The sequence below is a fragment of the Pezoporus flaviventris genome, unplaced genomic scaffold (assembly GCF_033815535.1).
Source record: "Pezoporus flaviventris isolate CSIRO_AGI_PZ_B2104156 unplaced genomic scaffold, CSIRO_AGI_Pfla_v1 ptg000031l, whole genome shotgun sequence".
NCBI classification, from domain to species: Eukaryota; Metazoa; Chordata; class Aves; order Psittaciformes; family Psittacidae; genus Pezoporus; species Pezoporus flaviventris.
In genome coordinates, this window is record NW_026892579.1 from 54,108,844 (window position 1) to 54,133,077 (window position 24,234).

At 40.0% G+C, this 24,234-nt stretch overlaps 1 protein-coding gene across 22 annotated transcripts in view; it reads right to left on the bottom strand.

The window, feature by feature from the left end:
- Positions 1-4,896: 4,896 nt before the first annotated feature.
- Positions 4,897-24,234, bottom strand: part of HMBOX1 (homeobox containing 1) — a 111,865-nt gene continuing 92,527 nt past the window's right edge. For 8 of the 22 annotated variants that reach the window (XM_061461128.1, XM_061461134.1, XM_061461139.1 and 5 more), the window contains 5 exons: positions 14,646-14,728; positions 12,154-12,249; positions 10,399-10,493; positions 10,061-10,192; positions 4,897-6,686 (listed from right to left, as the gene is read on the bottom strand). In XM_061461128.1, coding sequence (XP_061317112.1) covers positions 6,549-6,686; positions 10,061-10,192; positions 10,399-10,493; positions 12,154-12,249; positions 14,646-14,728 — 544 coding nt within the window. In that variant the 3' untranslated portion in view covers positions 4,897-6,548. The other 14 variants (XM_061461148.1, XM_061461143.1, XM_061461142.1 and 11 more) reach the window with 14 other exon arrangements.

Consider the following 24,234-nt stretch of genomic DNA (forward strand, 5'->3'; position numbering starts at 1 on the left):
ACATCAAAATGCTGGCGTCTTACTGACAGTCCTCAAAATGACCAAGCCCACTTTTCTAGTTAAAAAACATTTCTCACAAAGGAGAAAAGTAAGTTTTTGCGTATTTTAGATTTGAATTTACAGCTGCCATCTCTAGAATGGCTCTTCTTTTCATTAGTCGGACAGTTTAAACCCCATAAATTAGACAACAATAAAAGATGCTAAAATGAAGGTTTCAGGGCTATGCTTTTCAGCTTGCCAAATGCCTCTTGGCCAACAACTGATTTAATATCCTGAGTAAATATCCCAGCTGCAAAAAGCCCAAGCGGAGATGTTTTATTCTGAAACGTCTCTGCAACTCTTCTTGGGAACTGCAAGGTACTTTTTGGTCTGGCAATCAACCTTCCCTTCCAAGAAATCACAGTGAAAATGCCTGATTCCACAAAACTCCACTAAATTACCCAGGAACACAATACAACCCTGACTACTGCTACTAACACATGCACAGAATCTCCAGCTGCCTAATGAACACATTAGGTCACTGATACATAACACAGATTTCAAGACCGATCCTGCCAACAAAGATTTCTGCCAAATGAAAAAAGCTACACCAAACTCAAGATTATTGCCTACAAGCTTAAGACTTTGATCAAAATAGTATTATCATGTTAAATAACTTCAAAGAGTGCAAGAGCTACTTGAGTGGGAAGCTTTGTCTAAAATAAGAGCAAAAATTATTTTGACAAAAACAATCCCTAGAATTGGCTGGTAATTATCCAATGAACTTAAAAGAAGCTGATGAACACTGGGGAGTGAGGGCTGCACAATGATGTAGCTGGGGTGGAAGGAAGAATATAAACTTCTTAGAAGAATATTATTACCTAAAATGAGCAGAATTACAGGGATAAAGGAGTGGGGGAAATCTTCTATTAAACATCCACAGGTCTCATACTAAGGGCAAAAAAAAAAAGTTCTTTACTGTTGGGGTGGTGAGGCACTGGAATGGGTTGCCCAAGGAAGTTGTGAATGCTCCATCCCTGGAGGTGTTCAAGGCCAGGCTGGACAGAGCCTTGGGTGACATGGTTTAGTGTGAGGTGTCCCTGCCCACGGCAGGATTGTTGGAACTTGATCTTATGGTCCTTTCCAACACTAACTATTCTATGATTCCATGATTCTATGATTCTAAGTACTTTAGGAGCAGCGATTTTGAGTTTTCAGAACTCTTATACTAATGTTGCTGGTTTTGTCTACACAAAAAATAAAACCTGTTTCCTTATGAAACCCCTTTACAACTACCAGATGTCTCAGTGACTCAACTGCTCTGGTGAAAGACCAGAGCAACGCTTTCATTTTACTTCTTTGCAAGCAGCACTTCATTGTGGAGGAAAATGTTTCTATCTCATAAGGGAAGTCAAAATTTTGGTGAACTCATCGTCATGTTCTTAGGCACCTTCAAGGCAGCAATTAACACTCGGGCGTCTAACTGTGTCCATCCCAGTCCGTGCTGACAAACACCATTACTATTGCTCTTCAAACTGACATCCAAATCAGACCTGAAGTGTGGTTTTTTTCCCAGTGGCAGCCAGCAGCAAACACTTAAGGTCAGTAAAGGAAGATCTCAGTGAGGATGTGACTCGTTCCTAGTCAGACCCTTTCAGCTTCTGATAATCACCACTTCATGATCTACTGAACCAAAACCTAGCTTATCATAGTAGTCACCAATGGGCTTAAATTAATTACAGTTTTCCTCTAACAAGTTCAGCTATGTGAAATTTTTCACCTGCACTCACAGCAGTAAGACAACAATAAATTCCCACAAACGAAGGCAAAATCTGATCTACAGCACAAATGTTACTAAAACACAGAAAACTTACCAGTCTGACGTTAGGCAATGAAACAAACAGAATAATTCAAATATCCCTGAAAAACTGTGTAAACAGAGGAAATAATTAATGACATGTATTTCTTATGGCTTGATTGGAGCCTGGAGCCAGACCCTGCAAATAATGCTCCCCTCTATTAGAAAAGTAGGAAAGAGAACTTCTTATGAATAGCAAAAGAGAAAAAAACCCCAACCAATCAAACAAGAAAAAACCCCAAACAAACAAAAAAATCAAACACCAAAACAAAAACCAACAAATTGAGGGAATTTCTTTAAACAAGTCAACACTAACAGATCAGAACTAAGAAACACCTCAACCTGAGCAGGTTTGTATTGAATCATACAGTAATTGAAGCCAGAAGAGACCTCTAGAGGTCTCTAATTCAACCTTGTCCAGTTGAGTTTTGAATATCCTAAAGGCTGGGATATTCACAGCCTTTCTGGGCCACTACTGTCCCACTTTAAGCATGAAGAAATATTTCTCTTCATGTTCACTTGGGATTTTCTTTAATGCAATTTTATCTCACTGCTCCACACCTTGTTGCTATGCACCTCTGAGGAGGGCCTGGCTATGACTTCTCTAAACCCACCCATTAAGAAAGATGAAGAATGAAACAGAGGATGCTTCCATAGCCTGAACAACCCCAGCTCTTGCAATCTCTCACCACATGACATGTGCTCTGACCCTCTCACCTCAGCAGCCCTATGGTGGACTCACTCCTGCCCAACACTGCACACAATACTTCAGATGTCACGCTAGTAATGAACAGAGGGGACTTTCCTTGACTTGCTGAAGGCTTTTCTCAGTGACCTGCAAAGGTGTACTGCTGACTCACAACCAACTTGCTCATATCCAGCACGGGACTAACAGGATTATGCTGGAACACCACAGATGGTTATAGAGTATTTAGAAAATGTCTCTGTAACACAAGACAATGTGTTACACAATCAATGGATAACATGCCTGCTCGCCCCTATGTCGACTTATTTTTATCAACTCATACTGCTTTTGCAAACATCTGGGATCTCATATCCTCAGGAAAACAAAAAGAAAACAACAAAAACTGAAAAAAAAAAAAAAACAACAACCTGAAAAAGAAGTGGAGGTAGAAATTGTTGTTTTAAGAAGACAGTAAGAAACAATAACTCAAGTATAAGGACTTCATGAGTGACAAAATAACAGCTACAACTTATTCTACAAAACTATAAGCAATCTGTGCCCATCACAGAAGAAAAGCATCTTAAATAATTTCTTCTCTATTCACAGAACAGTAAGGTAAATCTAGTCTGCCACCAGATCCACTTCAAGGGAACTGACATGAGAACAAATTGCAGTAATTCCAGATTGGCTACAACAAATTCCAACTGAATTGAAAAGCTACAAAAATGAGATCTAATTTTCAAGAAAATCCAGAGATGGAAAACCAACAGCCCCATATTGTGGGAAAAACCCTAAAACAAAGACTGAATTCCAGGACACACTCTCCACCAATTCACTCACTCCAGATTATGTACACTTCTCCTGATATCACCACACCACCATCTGTTCTAGCTAACTCATGAGAAACCAAAAAGCCACCAGCCAACAGCAAATTGTTCAGAATCAAGGAAACAAACTGCCATAAGCACCCTGGTAATGGCTGAAATCTTACACCTTCCTCGTACCTCTCAATGGTTGAAGAAAAGCCAAAACAGGGCCAATCCAGACACTGACACACAGAACTGTCTGATTCCCTAGTTAAGCCATTTGTTACTTTCTCTGGTGAGAAGATGCTGTGGGAAAGCAGAAAACTGGTATTTACCAGGAAGCTACAGACAGGGAGGATCTGTCAAACTCCAGTCATTCACAAGGGGTTTAACTGTTTAACCTTCTGATAGGATATTGATGCGTGATGAGACCAGCTGCTACCTGACAGGGACAAACAGAATTAAGATGAGATTATTCTACATTAGGTGGCATAGACATACAATTTTAATGGTGTCACTTTGACCCTGCATCACATGAACCTATAATCAGGATATAGAAGTTCTAGTACTACTTTTATTCTTCTCTATTGCTTTAAAAAGGCAATGCTTGAAACAATGACTTTTTTTTTAAGATGGTATAGTAAGCAATATTTCTTTTAAAATTACAGCTGTCCAACAGTTTGAGTCTGTTCTTTTTAAAATGAAACAGCCAGAACAAATGGTGGTGGCAAGCTCAGCGTAAAGAGGTCATCGATTATTAAAATCTCCTCACTATAAATCGTGGATGTTGCTTGTCAGCTTGGTGTGTGACTGTGGAATGAGTAAGTAGGTAAAATTCCACAAAGGCTATAGTTTGCTTGATCATTCTGCTGTGCAAAAATAGAAATAAAAGCTCTCCCCATCCTTTCACTCTTTAGTACCAAGACATTCATACACATGTTAAGAAGAAACTTTCCTGCTGCAATGGTCGCTGATCCAATTCCTTTCTTTCCTGAGTCTGCTCTGATGCTACTTACGAATTTTCCAAATCAAGAAATGCAATAAACAGGAAAAAGAAAAAAAAGACAGCTTCATTCTGCTTCAGTGATCGATATCTAAGGAAAGCACATAAATTTTCCAATGAAATCCATAAGTGAAAGACGAGGCCAAGCCCTACCTACACATCTTCAAAGTTACAGAGCAAAGAGGTGCCAACCCTGTGCCCCCTGAAAGTACAAAATCTCCTCCACACTTACCTAAGCAATTTTCATGAGATTCACAGATGTAAAGATGATCTAGTTGGCCTATGCCTTGAAGGGTGTAAACTGGCTATAAACCTGCTGAGGAGCCACATTTTCAGAGTTCACAATGCTATCTGATAGTGAAATGTAAGGAATGGATGAGAACAAGACAAATAACAGCAACTTCCCTTTGTTCCCCCACCTGAAAAGTGGAGGGGAGAAAAGGGAAACCCATCCTTCAGACTGAGCTGTTTTCCTTTTTTTAAGCTATTCCCACGTAAACTGGGAAGATAAAAATGGAATGTTGAGGAAACGCTATGCAAATTTTCATATATCTACATACAAAAATTTACATGGGTTTTTAATTTTTAGTTTTAATGCAACACAGTCCTGCCCATCTCTAACACTTCCCATGCTGTTTCCATTGAAATGCTTCCTCTTACCGGCAGCAGCATATCATTTTATCAGGATGCCAGGAGATCATTTCCACACAATGCTAGCAGATGTAATTTTCTTAGATGCACACACAGTTCATCATTTAGATACTAGATGACAAGGTGATCGCAGGGTGACTCTGTAATGCAAGTTTGCTGTTTGGTATTTTGAATTCTCAAATGATAAAAAAAAGACTTATCAAATATAAATATCTTTAAGAAAAAAGTAACAAAAGTGCTACATATGATCAAGGAAAACAATTCCATTAGTTTCTGCTACTTAAAGTAGGTTTGCTTTACAAATATTACCACATCCATTATCAGTATGGCTTCCAATTATTAATTAAATTGCTCGTAGCCGTATAGCTTTCTCACATCTTAACAAGGACAGAGTAAAGAGAACACAAAACATTCACACCCCATTTCTCATGTAAGAGATCCTCCTGCCTTTAAAGAAACAAAAAGAGTTCATAATTAGGAGAATATTTATGCTATGATGGTTTCCTAGCAAAGGTCAGATGCAAAAGTTCTCCAAGAACCTTCCAGGCTAGTCAGGATGTAGGCATTAGTTACACAGATGTGTAAAAATCCACTCACCCATTTTATGACTTTAATAACCTTCCTGGAAAACACTGCTTTTGAAAGCAGCAAAGTGGAGAGGGGAATAGGGTGGGGACAGAAAAGGTGAGAGGAAGAATAATAGGTGAAATTGTTAATGACAGATCAATAGAGTCTAGACCTCTTCTGAGCAGGCACTGCTAGCCATGCCAAATAATGAATAGTGGTTTTGAGAAGTGGACTGTTGTCCATTAGACATTCAGCTCATTTTTCATATGATTCCAGGCTGGGCTTCAATCATGGTCCCAGAGGCAGAAGGCAGTACTTATCCACTAAGCCACGTAGCTCGTGAGAGTAGAGGATGTCTGTGTTGAATATGTGAACATCAACCAAAATACGTGAATGTGTTTCCAATGGACATTCTCAGCACAGCACCCAAAAGTATATCAAGTCACTGTATGACCAGTGAGGCACGGCTTATTGCAGCTGGAAATGATTTATTCCCATGCTGAAGTGGGGTTTCTAGTGTTCTTTTTACTCTCTGGTGATACTCCCGATCTGGTGTCCATCGACCCTGTGCCACTACCTCAGCTTGCATCCTTTCAGTCTCAGAGAAGGGAAAGCGTACAGACTATTTTTTTAACACGATCTCTAAGGTTATCCAAGGTTTTAAGTGTAGCCTAAGACTTGTAATTGAGGGCTGTCTAAAATACCTGGAAGCACTTTGAATGCTAAGACAGAGCAGCAAGATTTTTCTAGCCACTGGGGCTGGGAGAGGGAGGTTGGTTGGTTGATTGATTATTTACTGGGAATTAATACTGAGAGAGTATATGCAAAGGCTGAGGGCACCATGCCATCTTCACAGAACAAGACCCTAACAGCTAACTGACGTACAAGAAACTGCAAAGTTATACTGTAAGAACACATATTAAGGACTGAGGAAAGTCTGCTAAGGTGCTACGTCTAAAACTAAGTTACGTCTTGCTTTGACCCTCCCCTCTCTTTGTATCAGTCATCGTCTAGAGCTTCTGTCTTGATCTCGTTGGCTCCTTGCCGGGCCAATGCCAAGATGGTGTGGTTTACTGCTGCCATTTCCACGGCTAATGAAATGGGGTCTTGATGGTCACTATGGCTAGTGCTGTCATCCTGTGAATGTAGAAAGGAGAAGAGAGAAGCATTATTACTCCATGAGTACAAAACCCACAGACAAACAAGTGTGTAATGGACTAAGGGCAGTGACTTACACATTCGTTACAGGGGCAGAATTGGAATTGGAAGAAATTTACAAAACTGATTTAGGACTGATATCCCACACTGTGCAGACAAAGGTAAGCAAGGCAAGGAGTGGCACACCCAACTTCTGAGAGGAATTTGAGAGGATAGGGAGGTGGATACTCCGAGGAAATACTAAATTATAAAGACAGAAGTGATACACTAGGTATGTCAGGAAACCAATCTAAGATAGCAAGCACTGTGCACTGCACAAATTCACGCTAGGCTTACATTTTGAATACACAGTTCTGGTCACCCCAATTAAAGAGGACACAATAGAACTAGGAAAGGTAGAGAGAACGGCAACCCTGGGGAGGAGAGGCATGCGGTGGCTTCCTTATGAGGAGAGGCTATAGAGACTCAGGTTCTTCAGTTTGAAAAAGCAATGGCTGGTGGTTGATACGGTAAATGTTTATCACAAATAATTAGTAAATAAAGAACAACTGTTCATGGCTTCTTGTGATCTAACTCACTGGAATGATTCTATACTCCAAAGTGGCAATGGGAAGCTCTGCTTTGCTTATCATGACTGAGTTGTAGGATTCACTGATTTTTAGTTCAGATGAAAGTAAAAATGGCTTTAAAAGGTGGGGTTTAGACAAGTTTAGGGAAAATTTAATCTACTAGAAATTATCAAAGCTGAAAGTGGATACACTGCCTGGTTCAGGAAGCCTCTCAAAACTGCCGACTTCCAGAAGCTAGAGGCTACTATAATAAAATATATATCCTTTAAGAATCCTTTTTCTTTAAATATCACTATTGTCCTCACTCAGAAACAGGATAAAAACCTAAATTAACCCTTGGTCTGAGATAGTATGCTGTGAAGATGCTGAATTCACACATGTATAGGGGAAAAGATGCCAAAAAACTCTTAAGACTGCTAAGAAAGACAGTGCAATGATTTCAGAGGGCTGGAACCAAAGTAATTTAAATACATAGGTGAAGATACTGCCAGGTTCTCCAGTCCACTGAACTATATGTCTCATATTTCTCTGCCTATTTTCTAAAGTGCAAAGTCCCTCAGCTGTAAGACAACCAGCGTGGTTTTGGTTGAGGTGGCTGGCAAAAAAAAATCTGACACTGAGAAACTCTGCTGCTAAAGTATTGCAGTGAAAATTTTAAACTCAGTGGACTGTTGTGCACATAACATGGTGCATAATGGCATCACAACTGCAGACCTAAAAGGCTGACAATTCTGGCATAAATTTTATACAAGTGTGCATGTCTCACAGTCTACATCAGAAAGAAGGCCTGGTTTTCAATAATAAGGAGACTGCGCAACATCCAAACTCTTAATTCCAGCTGTCAAATGAATCCTTCTAGAACTTCAGGCAAAATCATGGTGTTTTCCCCTCTTTAAAATGGGGTACCAATAGTAACCACACTATGATCCTGCAATTTTTTTTAGCTATTATTATTTACTGAAAGGAAATGATAAACATTTATCAGTCTTCCAACAGCCTTTAAGTGATAAACTTGTGAAATTTAAGGTTTAAAATGTGCATTACGCATTTCAGATTAAGATGGATGACAGGTTGTAAATGCTGAGGGGGACAGAAAATCCAGGATTTGGTAAAGTCCTGAGGTTATTTAAAGGAATACAATCATTTACAACAAATGTCAGGCAAATACTGTTATGTGCACACACTTTTAAGGGCCTCTCAGTAATATTTACTACAGTAAGAAATACAAAGTCCTGACTTCTGGAGTTTTAGGCACTTCATTAGTATTTGGGTGAACTTGGTGTTTTAAGGTTTACCAGAGTTAGTGTGTCACTGTGGAAAAGAGACTTTATGTTTTTAACAGCTAAGGGATGTTAAATGGTCATTAGGAGCTTGCCATTTAATCTGCTTTGCTGCTAATGCCTAATTACACTTCATAGAGAGGCCAGCTAGATTACTGAGAAATGTAATTTTTAAGGGCTCTAAATAAAGACCTTTAAATTTTAATAACCAATCTATTTATCTTTTCAAAGTATTTTGGATAGCACACAGAAAAAAAACATAGTTTGGGAGTCTACATAACACTTCACCTCCTATTCAGGTCCTGCATCTGACTGACATGGAATTATGTGTGCTCAGCAGCAGTTTCAACATATTTTATAGCCATTACAAAGCAGCCTTCCATCACCTAGAGCTGGCAAAGTTGATTCCACCAAATCTGCTGGTGATGACCTATAAGAAAGGCCTGAATACCCATCAGAAGCAGAGCGGCTGGGAATGTGTCTGCCAGATATCTGTTGTACTGGGCCATAGCCAAGTGTGTTAAGGACTCATTCCAGGACACTCGGTTGCTATTACTCTCTACCAGCAGCTTTTATAGCAGGAGACCTACCTAATTCTCTCAAATCAGTCAATTAAAAGTGATCTGCCCACCCCAGCTGCTGCTGGGTGTAGCACAGAACACAGCTCATGGCAAAACCAGAACTAAGTGAACTGTTGAAGGCCACTGGTGCCAAGCACACACAGCCCTGGGGGGGGTTGGCCAACAATGACACCTGAAGGAAAATTGGGAAGGGGATGCAATACCTGTCAGGAAGGTGTGTGAAGGAAGGGTCACCAACTTTAGGGTAGGTGAGGGCTCAGAGTGCGGGAAGGGGTATTCTTTTGCTAGAGAATTTAAAAAAGAAGTTGCTGTCAAGGGTTAAAAATAACCAAGGAAAATAGAGAATAGGCAAGAGTTAAAATGCAAACATAAAACAAACCAAAAAAAGACAGATAATATGTAAACAATCCAAATAGTTGCACATAGTTGCAGAACAATACAGAACAGGTACAGAGCCAAATAAAAGTCAAACCTCATTTAATCAAACCCCTTCCCCCACCCTTCACCCTTTGTCTGTCAGTGTCTTTGGGATGGATCCTGAGATGCTCCTGAAAGGTACTGCCATAGTCAAAGAGAGGAAGCTCAGTACCTTATAGGAGGGCACTCAGCATCTTGCTGGGCAAGGCTGCCAAAAGGGATTATAAAGTGTACAGAGCAGGGACTTGCCTGGGTGCCAGATAAGCAACTCACAGGAGCTGTAGCACAAGCTGTAAAGGAGACATTTCTTGCAGAAAGAAATAATAAGTGTAAAAGGAAGAGACATGCCTAGTTTGGCAGGGAAGAATGTTGGTGCCTGATATATAGGAGCAACTGTTATAGACCTTTCTTGAGGGTGGATAACTAGAACAGTGTTGGGGGTAAGGAGAGCGTAAGTTATGCATGGTGCACTGGGTGAGTTAACACTCTCCTAACATGTTTCATACATTGCGTGTGGCGTGAATGGTGTAACTTGCTTGTTTGGAGCAGATCCTCCTGTCTTCTTCTACCTTCTCTGCTTCTCTGCCTCCCTCTGAACATCTTCCCTCCTCCTCCCCATTGCGTACTTGCCAAGTGTCCTGTTGTATGACAATAAATCCATGTGGGTGAATACTGGTTGCTTCAACACATTAAAATAGGGTAGCTGTGCTCTTCCACTTCCCCCATTACAGTTAGATAAAAGAAAAACAACAAGAGACATCTGATTTGCGAGAGGTTAAGAGCCTCTTCTTGTTTCAACTGAACTTCCCCTTTATGGGCCATGCAGCTTGGCCACAGTGCTTACCTGCTCCGAGTAGTCATTGCCATCAACATCATCACTGTTGGAATGACCTCCTGGACTCTGTACATCTATTCCATGGCTCTCCAGGATTGCTGCTTCTTCGAAAAAAGCAAATGGATCCCTAATTTATCTGATGCATTATAGTAACTGAAAGTAACTACTTTTTTTTTTTTTTCCAAGAAATTAGAACAACTGGAAGAACAGAGTTAGCTCTTAGCCTATTCCGCTTCACTCTACAGTATTTGGGAAGGTAGCACATGTACAGATACTGGTTTGCCTGAAATCCTTCCCTGCCAACTAACAGACTTGATTTCAAGTAAGAATCCTCCTTTTCCAGCCAATTGTATTAGATATTAGCTTAATGTCTGATGCACTGAAGTGGCAAAAGCATTCCCTGTAGATCTTCTATATAGTTTGGACTGGCAGGATTTGAGGGGGACAGAGAGTATCTGAAGATAGATGGAGAAATTCTTTAAAGCACTTAAGGGATTTAAAAACACACGTCTTCACCTTCCAGTAGGATTCATGCATCTAAAGCTCCCTTCGGTTCTTTTTAATTTCCTTCTAACCCTCCTCCTCAAATTGTACAGATACAGCTACAACTTCACCCACCTTGGACTGACTTTGCTTTATTCACCCTACTCCTTGACAGATTTAAGTTACAGGAAAAAAAATTTAGGTTAAATTTCAATAACACATTAAATGCTGTAAAAAGAATTTTTTCTTGTTCATAAATACGGCAAGAAAAAGCAGATAGGAACAGGACACAACGTTCTGCAGTTGCAAAAATACTGGGTAGTAGACAGGTATGGATTTCTGTTCATCTATGGACTACAAACATAACTCTGCATAGTATCTAAGGAAGTACATAAAATTTTGCACGCACTGCCAAACTTTGTTGGCTCCTGGCCACTAATGTGAGTTTATTCTCATCAGAATGTCTTATGTTTGTTCACATTAGAAGGTGTACATCTTACAAGTTCAGAGTCACTTCTAATTTCCTTACAATCTGCTACTCACACAAAGAACCTGCAGGGCTAACTCTGAAGTGACTTCTGTTTTATCCTGATCAGCGAGAAAAATTACTACTTTATTCCAGCCATTTGTCCCTGTGCAATCCCTTGGAAAGCAGTAAGGAAGACAAGTACAGACTAAGCAGTTGGCTTGAAGAACCTTAGGTCCTAGTGGCTGTATCTGAGACGTAAAACAACTCACTGGACTCTCAGATCCCTGTGGGGTCTCAGGGATGGCAGTAAGAAAGACAGCCTCAGTGGAACACAGACACAAAGAAACCTACAACCAGATAAAAGCTCTTCAAAACATCTACTTTTTTTTTAAACTGCATATTAAGATTGTGCACTTGCCATCATCTCAAAATGCCTTATTTCCCATATTTCACTGCAGATATTTTGAAATTTTAGCTTAGATTTTATTTTGGATACCCAAAGGAGCCCAAGAATAAAGAGATACAATTCTCCCACCATCAAATTCTGTTTCATTTTTAAAACTGATCTTCCAGTAAAACTTCCTAACAGCATCATTTTCCTGCATTGATGATGGATTTCTATAAATTAAACTCCTACCCATATTTCAGGAAAGATCTGGAACAGCATGAGACTAATTTTAATAATTCCTCCACATTTCTACTAAGAATGTCAGAACATCTAGCATTTTCATTAATACAATCTTACGTAATTTCCACCTCTCCTGAGCAAGTATTAGTACTAAACCCTGAAAACAGGTTCTCTGATACATTACCGATATTGGCTCTTCTCTTGATTTCCTTTCTTCTGTTGGCAAACCAGTTGTACACTTTAAGGGAGGTAACTCGTTCCAAATCCGATAACTTTTTCCCTATGAAAGTAATGGGAGGTGGGGAGGAAGAATAAATACAGCATTGTTACTCACTGGGTTCCAGAGGCAGGCAAAAAAGACCATTACACTTGTGATAAACCCCTGAAATAGAAACTGCACTGAAAAGTGCTTATAACTGAAAATAAAGTGAATTTTATGTGAATCAAAGTACTGTGCCCAGATGTTATGGTAATAAACACCAAATATCTCTCTAAAAACAAAGTAGCCTTTCTTCTTTAAAAAAAAAAAAATAATCTGAACTACAGGAATTGTTTTGCAGCTTCAATCAACTAAATCCAGAGCCGTGGGAGAGAATAAAGGGCTGCTTTCCTAGTTCAAGCACAAAACTGAGATTCAAAAAACTCAAATTCAATTCACAGCCCTACCACAAATCGTGTACCTCTGGGCTAGCTCTCTTAGTATGTGCCACAAGGATATAGTTCAATGACGTGTCTTCTTCAGTGGCAAAATGAATGAAGAAATTTTGTGTCATCCTCTCCAATCTGCTTTCCTTCTTCTGAACCACTAGCTGCTGTCGTGCTCCTGCAGCTCTAATCACACCCTCGCAAATGTGCCAGGACACTTGCGATCTTTTGGGAGAACAGGGGTGGATGTTCAAAACCTGATTGCTGGAGTTTTCATGCTTAAACCAGCAAAAAAAATGCCAGCCACCACCAGCCAGCTACAGGAAACACTGCCTTTTGCTGATCACCAACAGAAAAGAGGGAATGCAAGCACAGAGTGGAAACCTCTTCAGCTGGCCTTGACCTTATCTAAAATATTGGATGTAGCTGCATCCTCAGTCCTCTGCAGGCTATGTGGGGATGAGACTCCCCTACTTCAGACTGTCTCTCAATAGTTTATTTATTCAGCATACAAAGCATTTATGTAATTGCAGCAATCTGAAAACTTAAATAGGTAAGGAGAGATGAGACAAGTGAAATTAAAATCTGGAAACAGACAGCTATGCTGTTTACTAATGCTGTGCATCAGTACCACTCACAAGATTTTATTGATCCTGAGACACAATGTGTTCAAACCGTTTTTTCCAAGTTACTTAACCAAACAGCAGCACAGCCAAGAATAAAATCCCGACCTCTGCCTGATCGATCATTCTGGTAAAGACAAGAGGCAACATATACAAGTTGTGACAAGAGAAATTTTGACTAGGTATTAGGAAAAAGTATTTTGCCATGAGAGTGGCTCAACATCGTAGAATGGGGGCCCAGAGGTACCTCTGGTTTGGGAGATATTCAAAACTGAACAAGATGAAGCCCTGAGCAACCTAACCTAACTGGTCCTGCCTGACCAGGTGAACTCCGGAGGTCACTTCCAGCCTATATTGCTCTATCATTCTGTGCTGTTCTGTGACTGTACCAGTGTCCAGGAGTCATGCCCTGGCCTCTTTTTTTTTGCGTTAATTTTTATTCTGGTTATGTAAAATTGAAATATCCAAAATAGAAGTTCTGAAAACTGTAAATGTACAGTCAGCAAACCTAAGTGAACGCAGGTGTACTCACTAATACTACACTGAATATTCATGTCTCTAACAGAATCACAGAATGGTTTGGGTTGGAAAGGACCTTAAAGCTCATCCAGTTCCAATCCCTCTGCCACAGGCAGGGACACCTTGTATTAGACCAGGCTGCTCAAAGCCCCTTCCATTAGCTGCGCTAAGGTTTCCCTGGAGACTTCTCTTCTACAGGCTGAACAGCCAAAGCCCTCTCAGACTGTCTTCTCTCTTAAGTATGACAAACAACACAAAAAGTGCAATTTTTTTTTTTTTTACCCAAATCCAAGTTCCCCTATTAGTACAGAGATTCTAATATAAGACCCTTGTCTACAAGCTGTAAAGAAAATTGAAAGCTGGGAAAGCTGTGCTCCTTTCTCCTCTGACGACCTGCTCTATAATCTCCAGCAAGCCTCAGCCTCTGAACCTAAAACTTCCCATCTGTAAAAAGGAATCAGTAAAACACAGTTTTGTGGAGTGTAAAATTCTCAGACTGCTACTGAATGCTTAGATAAGTATTTTGAAATAACTGAACATAAAGAATGAAATCCTTCCAGACATGTTTATTTTGTTAGCAATGCCATTTACCATGCTGTATAAATGAAAGGTTCAGATGCACAACTTGTACTTCATATCTCAAATGGTGGGAATTTAAGTTGCACACATTGGCATTTAGGTTTGAAACTTGCACTGGCTGTCACGTTCATCCCAGTACAGCAGCTCTGAACAACATGAGTCATAGACTGCTCACGAAAAAGCCTACTACTAGTTGAGAGCAGTGCATTTGTTAGTAACAGCCATAAAATGAGATGTGCTGAATTTAGCCGGAGATGTTGAAATCTAATTGCAGTTGCCTTTGGAAAGGACACCATGATCAGCTCCTCACCTGGCTTTTGTATAACTGCATTACAGGCGTTTGCAATTTCTTCTCTCTTTGCCTCATCTGGATATTGATTCTCATTGAAGTAACTGCAAGAGGGAAAACAAAAAAAGGTTGGTAATTTTTATCAGAAATAAAGAGCATGAAGGCTCCAAAGCAGCTTCATTAAAGGTGCCAGCTGCTAGTTTATGCACAGAAGCAGCGAATTTTATGTAAACCTGTATATGCACAAGGTAGTATGTGCATGCATTCATATCCACCAAGTGGATAAACCTTCCCAAATGCCTCAAGTAAATAAATATTATCTCAGTATCTGCAATGTCACATCAGCATTTGGAATACTGCACTTGGAGATATAACACAGTAGGCAATGCTACGAATATGCGAATTATGACTGTCAAGTGAAGCAGAATCATCATGTCAAAAGACATCATAGGCCACACCTCTGCCTCTGTTTATTATCATTTACTTATTGTTTTACCCTGCCTAAGGATAGCTTAGGCAGCATCCTACAAATAAAGGAGCTGTTCAATATTTATGCTGATCCCTGAGTTAATATATACACACATACATATATATATATAACACACAAACACACACAAATAGTGCACCCTTTAAACAGATATGGTCTGAAGATTACACAGCCTAAATTACACAGTAACACAGTAAGATTTCTAGAGTCAGGTATGTTTACTTTTTTAAAAATCACAATTTAAAAATTTTAAATCTTCCCCAGAACATAGAGTATAGCATACTCCAACAGTATTTTTTTCTGAATAATCATGATTTTATTGTACTTTATATGCAGTAAACATCCTATAAAAGTTAAACTGTTTTCTCTTTTATTTCATTTAAGTGCTTTACAAATTTTAATGAACTGATTTACATTCTACAGAGCTTATCAGATTTGCATTAAAACCAACAAAAAGTCCTGTTTACTTCAATGGACTCTGATAAGCATGCCGTAAGCAGAGACTACCACATTTTTTTTCTGTAGATTGTCCGTAATACGCAATCCTAGGAATTCTTTGATCAACTTTGATCAGCAGCAGGTTCAGCTGTTGGACAGCTGCTCTGGCTTTTCAAATAACATATTTCCTTATTCCTCAGATCATTTGGTACTAGGAGATTCAGGCATATTTAGGCAATTGTCCTCAACATAAAAAGGACATGGAACTGTTGGAACAAGTCCAGAGAAGGGCCACGAGGATGATCAGGGGACTGGAGCACCTCCCATATTAAGACAGGCTGAGGAAGTTGGGGCTGTTCAGCCTGGAGAAGAGAAGGCTGCATGGAGACCTCATAACAGCCTTCCAGTATCTGAAGGGGGCCTATAGGGATGCTGGAGAGGGACTCTTCATTAGGGACTGTAGTGACAGGACAAGGGGTAATGGGTTAAAACTTAAACAGGGGAAGTTTAGATTGGATATAAGAAGGAAATTCTTTCCTGTTAGGGTGGTGAGGCACTGGAATAGGTTGCCCAGGGAGGCTGTGAATGCTCCATCCCTGGCAGTGTTCAAGGCCAGGTTGGACGAGGCCTTGGGTGATATGATTTAGCATAAGGTGTCCCTGCCCACGGCAGGGGGGTTGGAACTAGATGATCTTAAGGTCCTTTCCAACCCTAACTATTCTATGATTCTATAATTATTATTTTCCATGGTCATAGTTCTCCTCCGGTGGATCACCCCAGCACAGTCACTTTCTACAGAAACCTGGAATCTGTTCCATGTAGCAACTGTTTCTGTCCACGCTTCTTTTGAACATTCCCTTTGCATTTTAGCTACTACTTCATCCTGTTGGTCACAGTGTTATGTACAGTTGCAACTATACTAACAAATGAGGTCCTATTTCAAAGTCACTATACACCGACTAAGAGAAATTAGCATGAGCATAGCTAGTTACACTGTTAATGTACTTCCACTTGATTTGATAGCTTAGCAAACGAAACCACAGAAATAGATCTGTCTTCACAAATTGAAGGGCAGGCTATGTCTATACTACCCATTTGGGCTTTGGAGGCAATCGCATTTACATGTGAACATCAACTACTACTTCCCTGGACCTTCAAGTTGCTCTTATGAAGTAAATCCTGAGAGAATGACCATAACTGCAATTCTCACTATGCTTGCTCCTACTCTGAAAAAGCTGCTGAGATTTTGCCATTAGAGCTGAGACGAGGATGCCTGGTTACACTCACTTTCTGGGAAGGTTCAAGTACACAGGGCTATCAAGTCTGGCACTGTTACCAACAGGAATTCTCACTGAATTATCAGCAAGAGAGTTTCTTTCTCCCCTCCCAGCAGTGCCCGCAGTCTCTGTGTATGGTATTTTTTAAAGTATATTCTTTTCTCTTCCAGACATATTATCCTTTCTATTATTATAAGCCTTTGAAGTGATATGTGTGTCTATCTTAACTTACAAAATTCTGTTCAAAGGGGTCATGTTCTCGACAAAGACTTTTTTGGAGAGCTTGATAAACAGAGCAGAAAATGTTTTTTCTAGTAGTTAGCTATGGAAGCAGAAGCTCAGGACCCTAGTCCAGCTGCCCCATGAAAGAGTCTCATCTCTCTCACCTACAAAATAGAACACTTTCTGCCTGTAGCTATGAACTATTTCCTCATAAGTGCCATAAGATAAAGGAACAAAAAAGTCAAGACATCACAGCTGAAAACTGCACTACTATTCACACAAATATATTGGATGACCTGGAGTACCCAGGTCATCACTATGTGTACAAAAATTAACTTGGCAAATTCTGGTAGCCATAACAGCTATTTTATGGCTTCCCTTTGCTGAATCTTATTTATTTTGTTTACAGATACTTGTCAAAAAATCAAGAAAAAATACCACAAAAGAAACCAGAAATTAGAAACCTGATGGATCTATACAGTGATGTACTAAAACCAGAAGGTGAAACCATGGTATCATGTGATATTATGGATGTAGATCCCCTACGGTCCCCAAGTTGCTAGACAATGCCTAACTTTATGGAAGAAATGACAAAAGATGTAAAATTAAGGAACCATATATAATTTAACTGCCCATTCTTATGTTGATGCAAGAAAAGACAAGACAAGAGGCACTAGCGTGATCCTTTTCTTGGCACATAACTAAATACCATCCTCTTCTAGCAAGCACAGACTGCTGTACACTTCTGCTGGGTCTAACAACAAGGCTCAAGTTTTCTAAAACAACAAAAATTAGGCTCAGGTTTACAGTTCTTTGAGGTAGCAGGAAATTTCCCTGTGATAGAGCTAACTTTCAGAACTGGACAATGAATGAGACACCTTTCCTGGCAACCAACGACTGTAGTCCAATCATTTTTGTGATTTTGAAAAAACTCGTTGCTGAAACAGTGATTTTAAACTCATTTTACACCTGAATAAACGACACACATTTTAAACATAGTTTTTATCATTCTGAAACACTTTAATTCCAACATTTTTTTTTAAATGTAAATGTCCCAAAATTTCTACAAGAAAAGTGATTCCCACTTGAAAACCTGAATTTCTTTTCACCCTGAAATCCAGTTTTCTGACGAAAAAAAAACCAGGCAAACAAAAAAAAAACCAAACAAAAAAACCCTGGAAAAATAAAACAACAACCCCAGCCTGCCCCAAATTTGAGTTTTCAGGCAGCTCTCCTGGTAAGTAAGAAATTTTAATGGAAATCCCAAAGCTAAGCAGGTACCAGAGGAGAGCTGGAAGGGCACTATCGGAGTTGTTAAATTCAGTTTCTGCAAGTGACACAGTAATTTTAGAACCTGTCTCTTACTCCTTATCCACATTCATGATATGCTTCCTTCCTCCTTCCCCCACAGATTCAAGCTGCCTGTAAACTTGTTCAACCGGCAACTCATGCTCCCCAAAACTGTATCTTCTGATACTGTACTTCTTCATCACCACATTGTGCTTTTAACCTTTGACAGAGTGTAAGCTGGTTTTATCAGAGAAGAGATGATACTCAGGAGTCTTCTGTCTGAAAGGAAAAGGTCTCATGTAGCTACCGATAACCAAAACCATGCAACCTCAACAGTAAGAACTGATCTTCATGCTCAGCTTCAAAATTTGCCATAAACGCACACTACCAACATGTCACGTTTAATTCTCATCACTTATTTCAATGTCCTAATGGGACTTAGAGCAACCTGGTCTAGTGGAAGGTGTCCCTGTCCATGGCAGGGGGGTGGAACTAGATGATCTTTAGGGTCCCTTCCAACCCAAACCATCCTGTGATTCTCTGATTTCTGGGGTGATATACCATGACACAAAGAATAAAATTCAAAGACTTCCAACACTTCTGGAAAGGAAGGGAGAATAACTGAGTTTTCAAGATAGGGAAGTCATGGAAAAAAAAAATTATCATTGACTGTTTCAGTTTGCTCAAGTAGACGTTGTGAAAACACAGTTCTCCTTGCAAGCAGGAAATTTAATTAGTATGCCTCCAGTTTTGTTTCTTACCAGCCAGGTATACCTTTGCTAAGGGAAAGAACATAGCATGCTCTTCATAGCTACAAACAGCCTGTTCACCATCTGAAAAGTTCCTAAAAAATAAAGATGAAAAATATAAAGCAACGTGAACTTAAAAGTGGGGGTAAAAAAAGCAGAAAGAAAATAAAAAAAAAAAGGAAATAAAAAGAGCAGGCACAAGAAATAAACCCTGCAAAGGCACACTGCTTTCTAGACAAAGGGCAGCTGTCAGCTGAATACCTTCAATGAAGAAACCAAATGATCTCTTTTGTGGGAAATGACAGTGGAGGATTAAAATGAAAAGTGGCCAAATAATTTACATGAGATGAGAATCCATATGATGGTAAAGAATGTAGATATCCTTGAAGCAGTTTCATTTCAATAACACTGAAGCCTAGAAAAATTGCAGATTCAGAGAAACCCTTTTTCTTTCAGGGATAATGTGCTTAGGACAATGACGGAAAGAGAATCCATCTCAGCCCCGGGCTCTGTAATGGAAGAAAACGCATTTCCCCCCCTCCTTTACCAAGGTGCCCCTATCTGAATTCCTGCAATAGCTGCCAATCTTTTTTTGCTTGGCTGTATGGCTTCTGTTATCCAGGCTTAGATATCAGATGCATTAAGCAATGCCTCTGTAGTGTTTCTGATAATCCACAGTGGAAGTTTTGCTGCTTCCTATCATTTTTGCAGCTGTCAGGGAAGGGTTTGATATGACCCAACGTATGGAGTAGTGGAAGGACGGCCAGGTTGGATGCTTTTTTATATGTCTGGATGTTAGACACAAACAGATGAAAACACAGAAATGCTCAAAAGACCCTGGGCTGGGGAAAAGCTTAGTTTACAGCATGACATAACGGTTAAAGCTTCAAAGTGTGCAAGTGATTCAAAGTAGAAAGGCTCAAATGTGTTGCAGGATAACAATTCACTGTGAGTCAGCTGTTACAGCAGAATTACGCACACTTCGAGGTGAGGTAATTCAGGTACGTGTACACCAGGGCAGTCTCACTGAAAGAAGGATAATTTACCTTGCAATTAGTGGTAGGTAAGAACACGGAGATGGATATTTATTGAAGAACAGCGAACGTGCTGCAAGTTCACTCCCTCATTTAAGTTTGCAAATAATTATTTCACTCCCCCATTTTGTATTTGCACCTCTGGGTTCCACTTTCATCAATGCAGGAAGCACCTGCAAGTGAAACATCCCAGCACGCTAGCACAGGCTCCTGCTTCACACAGGTGAAAGGAATGGTCTTATCTGCTCCCTCATTCCCTTTTAGTGGGAAGGTTTTCTGCCCAACTGCTTCTCTGGTCCAGCTTCTCACCCATGCCAGGAGCAGTGGTTGTGCAGCCAAGAGAGGCGGGGAGGAGATGGCTGAAACACGCAGCTGGGATCAGCTCCCTCAATGACAGCTCACGCACATCCCCTTCAACTGATACTAAAAGCAAAGCCTGAGTGATGGGCTCGGCGGCTGGCGCAGGGACACATGGAAAAAAAAAGAACTGCCCATTTTCCCCAGCTCCCATCTGACCCCTGGTGATAAACAGAAGATCTTGCTGCCACCAGGGACCGAGCTCCCTGCCAAAACCTCTGGTGTCTCAAAATACACGAGAGTGCAAGCTGCTCTTTTGTCTTTGATAAGACTGCCTGTAATTTCAGCTCCCTATCTAGTTTCCCTTCCAACGGTACCTCTGCTTTTCACTGACAAGTTACATAAAACACTCGAATATAGTTACCTACTTTATCTCTCATTAGTATGTTTATCAACATACTATCACCCAGTAGCAAGAGGTCATTGTTTCAGTCATTGTGGCTTTTAACAGAACTATTATTCATGCTGTCAAATCAATGGAAATATTTCTGAAGTTAGTCTGTCATCTGTGCCTGAGATCTTATCTCTGTGTGGCATGAGACAGACTGTCAGAGAAGTGACACTCTAAGCATAATCTCATTGGAAAGTGTAATGACTAGTTTATTTCCCAGTAAATACTAACCAGGAATATCACTAATGCCATTTTCAGCAAGGTCAACAGATGACACCATCTATTTTATCTACCGATATTCCTACAGATTCTATAACAACAGCACGTGTCAACTAAACAGTTTGCTTCACAATACACAGTAATTTCTATTTTAGACAGCAAAATTAAAGCTCTAAGATATTCTCTACACATATAAACTCTGATGGAGCTGAGAATTACACTGAAGACACCATCTTCTCTTTCCCCCCAAGACTGCAAAACATAACCACCAGTGTAGTTGCTACAGGAAACATCTGGTGAGCCACTTCTGCACTTGAGATCAGCCAAGGATGAGAGAACTGCAGCTCTCTGGATGCCAGGAGATGAACTCGAATCTCAGGATTCCTGCAGCATCAGCTCAAACAGACCTTCCATCCAGGCAAAAGACAAATGTGAAAAAAATCCCAACCCCATAAAAAACACTGATGAACACGACTGCTACAGCTCTACTATTTTCCCTATAGCATTATCATTTCTTTAAGTCTATGGATTTAAAGGACTGTAGAACCACTGTAGGACTCTAGCTTGACCTCTTCTACAGCACTGACCAGGTTTCTCAGCAATCTTGGCATTAAGCCTAGATATTCTGCTCCACCTACAGAGCTACCCAGGCCTAGCAAAAAATTCGGCATTTTATCCAATGCAGAATCTACCATTACTTTAAGTAAGCTTTGGAACCAAATTGTGAAAATCCTCATTCTTTAAAATCTGCATCTTGTTCCCCGCTTGGGCTTTCAACCCCAGCATATTGCCATACTCTTTGTCCAGCGAGAGAACAGTTTCTAAGTCTCTCACTATAAGAGAAGTTTCATTCCTTCTTGGAATGAAAGTGCAAATCTGGAGGAGAGATCTCAACAGTACTAGATCACTTAGAGCACCACATATATATAAACTATTTCACAAGTCAGTATGTGCCTGTGTACGTACATTGCACAGTCATTTCAGTACACATTTAAAAAACCCTTGTACAACAGAGGTGACTATTCTGGTTTTATAAATCAGTGCCTAAACTTTGAGACAGTCATTTTACTGACGTTTCTTAGCAGGAATCTACTCTGCAATGTAGATTAAACTGCCAAAAAATACACCTTGCACTGGAGTGCATAAAACTGTATGACCTTCAATGCTACTATAACATCAAGTTTCTCTGACTTTTTAGAAATCATTTTCTCAGTATTTTGACAGCATTCTCAAGCATCACAATCCTATCAAGCTATTAATATTATCCTAAAATTTGTTTAAAACCAGAATTAATTGATAATGGCTCTGAAAGCCTCACACTTCCAAAAGATAATCTAAGGCTCCTAATCTATAGCACCCTACTGTTGAGATAATTAACAATTAAAAAAAGAATAGTAAAGACATTGGAGGTGGCGATTTACTCATCCCTGTAATTGGATTTGGTGATAAGAATATTTTTGAAATGACACAACATCTGAGTAGATAGATTTGGAGTTTTCAGCACTTTGAAACATACAGGTACTTTCCACTGAAGGCACCCTGACAACTCCCGAAACCAACACAGTAACTAAATTGTTCACAAAATGAAAGAGGGGGAAAAAAAAAAAAAAAAGAAATAGAAGATGGAATTTTTATAAGCCACCCACTAACTAACACATCAAGACAAGATAAAGTGACAATTGTTCAATAACCGGTTGGTGTGAGTATACGGCACCTTCAAAGCTCTTCCTAACAAGGCATCTAAGCATGAATAATAGTATCTCCTGTTCTCCTTTATTTACCTGCAATATTTAAATTGAGGCCTACACACTACAAAGATGTATATGTGCATTAAATCCTCTGGACTTAACCGACTCATAATATCAAGACAACTGGGAAACAAACATCTCATCTACACTAACTTCATACAGGGGAAGTTAATTCAGTTACATCCTTTGGATCATCTAGTTCTCACATGGCAAGCAAAGCTAAGACAGGGTCAGTACCTGGATGCAACATCCTCAAAAAGTGATGAGAAATCAATTTGTGAAGAAATCAGACTTGGCATTTAAGAGCCACCCACTTGTAAGGGCTGTTTTGCTGCCTGGTGACCCACCCTTCCAATGAGACTTATGGAGATGAGATACTACTTGCAAGAAAACAGAGGATTTCAACACTGCCACAGATGGGGCAGCCACAGCTTCTCTGGGCAACCTGTGCCAGCACCTCATCACCTTCAGAAGGAAGACCTGCTTCTTAAGACCTCATCCAAATCTTCCTCTGTCAGTTAAAAGTCATTCCCCATTGTCCAGTCCCCACAGGCCCTTGTCCAAAGCCCCTCTCCAGCTTTCTTGTCAGCCCCTTTAGGCACTGGAAGATGCTCTAAGGTCTCCCTGAAGCCTTTTATTTTCCAGGCTGAACAAGCCCAGCTCTCTCAGCCTGTCTACACAGCAGAGATGCTCCAGCCCTCAGAGCATCTTCTTGGCCTCTTTTGGACTCGATACAACAGTAATGGGGAGAATGCCCTCCCTTGACTGTATTGAACTATTGAAGAAAATATTAAACTCATCAGAGCCAGAACTGTTTTCAGCTCATCTAAAGAAAGATATTTCTAGAACAATAGCCTAGTTTTGCCTCAGAGGGAAGTTCAGCACTAGATCACAAAAAATGTATGTACAGAATGTCAAGTGTAAGCAGTAAGGTCCCTCAAATTGTTATTAGCTTAGCCTCAGTAAGGCCATGTTTTTCAAAAATCTATAGTCCTTCTGGCTGTGAAGCTTGAAGTCTCACTTTGTCCTAAGCCTCCGGGAATAAAAATACCAGTCATGAGATTTGTGATAAAGCTTAGTATGAACTGACAACTTCCAACATCATCACTAGCATTTCCCTTCAAAGAAGTTTTTTATTTTCAATTTCCCAGCATTGGACAGACTCAGCTCAGAAGCACATAGACCACCACTGCTGGTGCCTTTTCAGAAAATAAAAATTGATTAACTTACAAAAGGATCCTACAGGATTCAAAATACAAGATCAGGCCAATTCTACAGGATATCTAATGCCTAAGGTCAAAAGGCTCAGGATCAAAGCTTCTGTTTTAGGGATCATTACATGTATTTTCCCTAATACCTTGTACCTCCAAGATCTGGACAAGAACTATTATTTGTTTT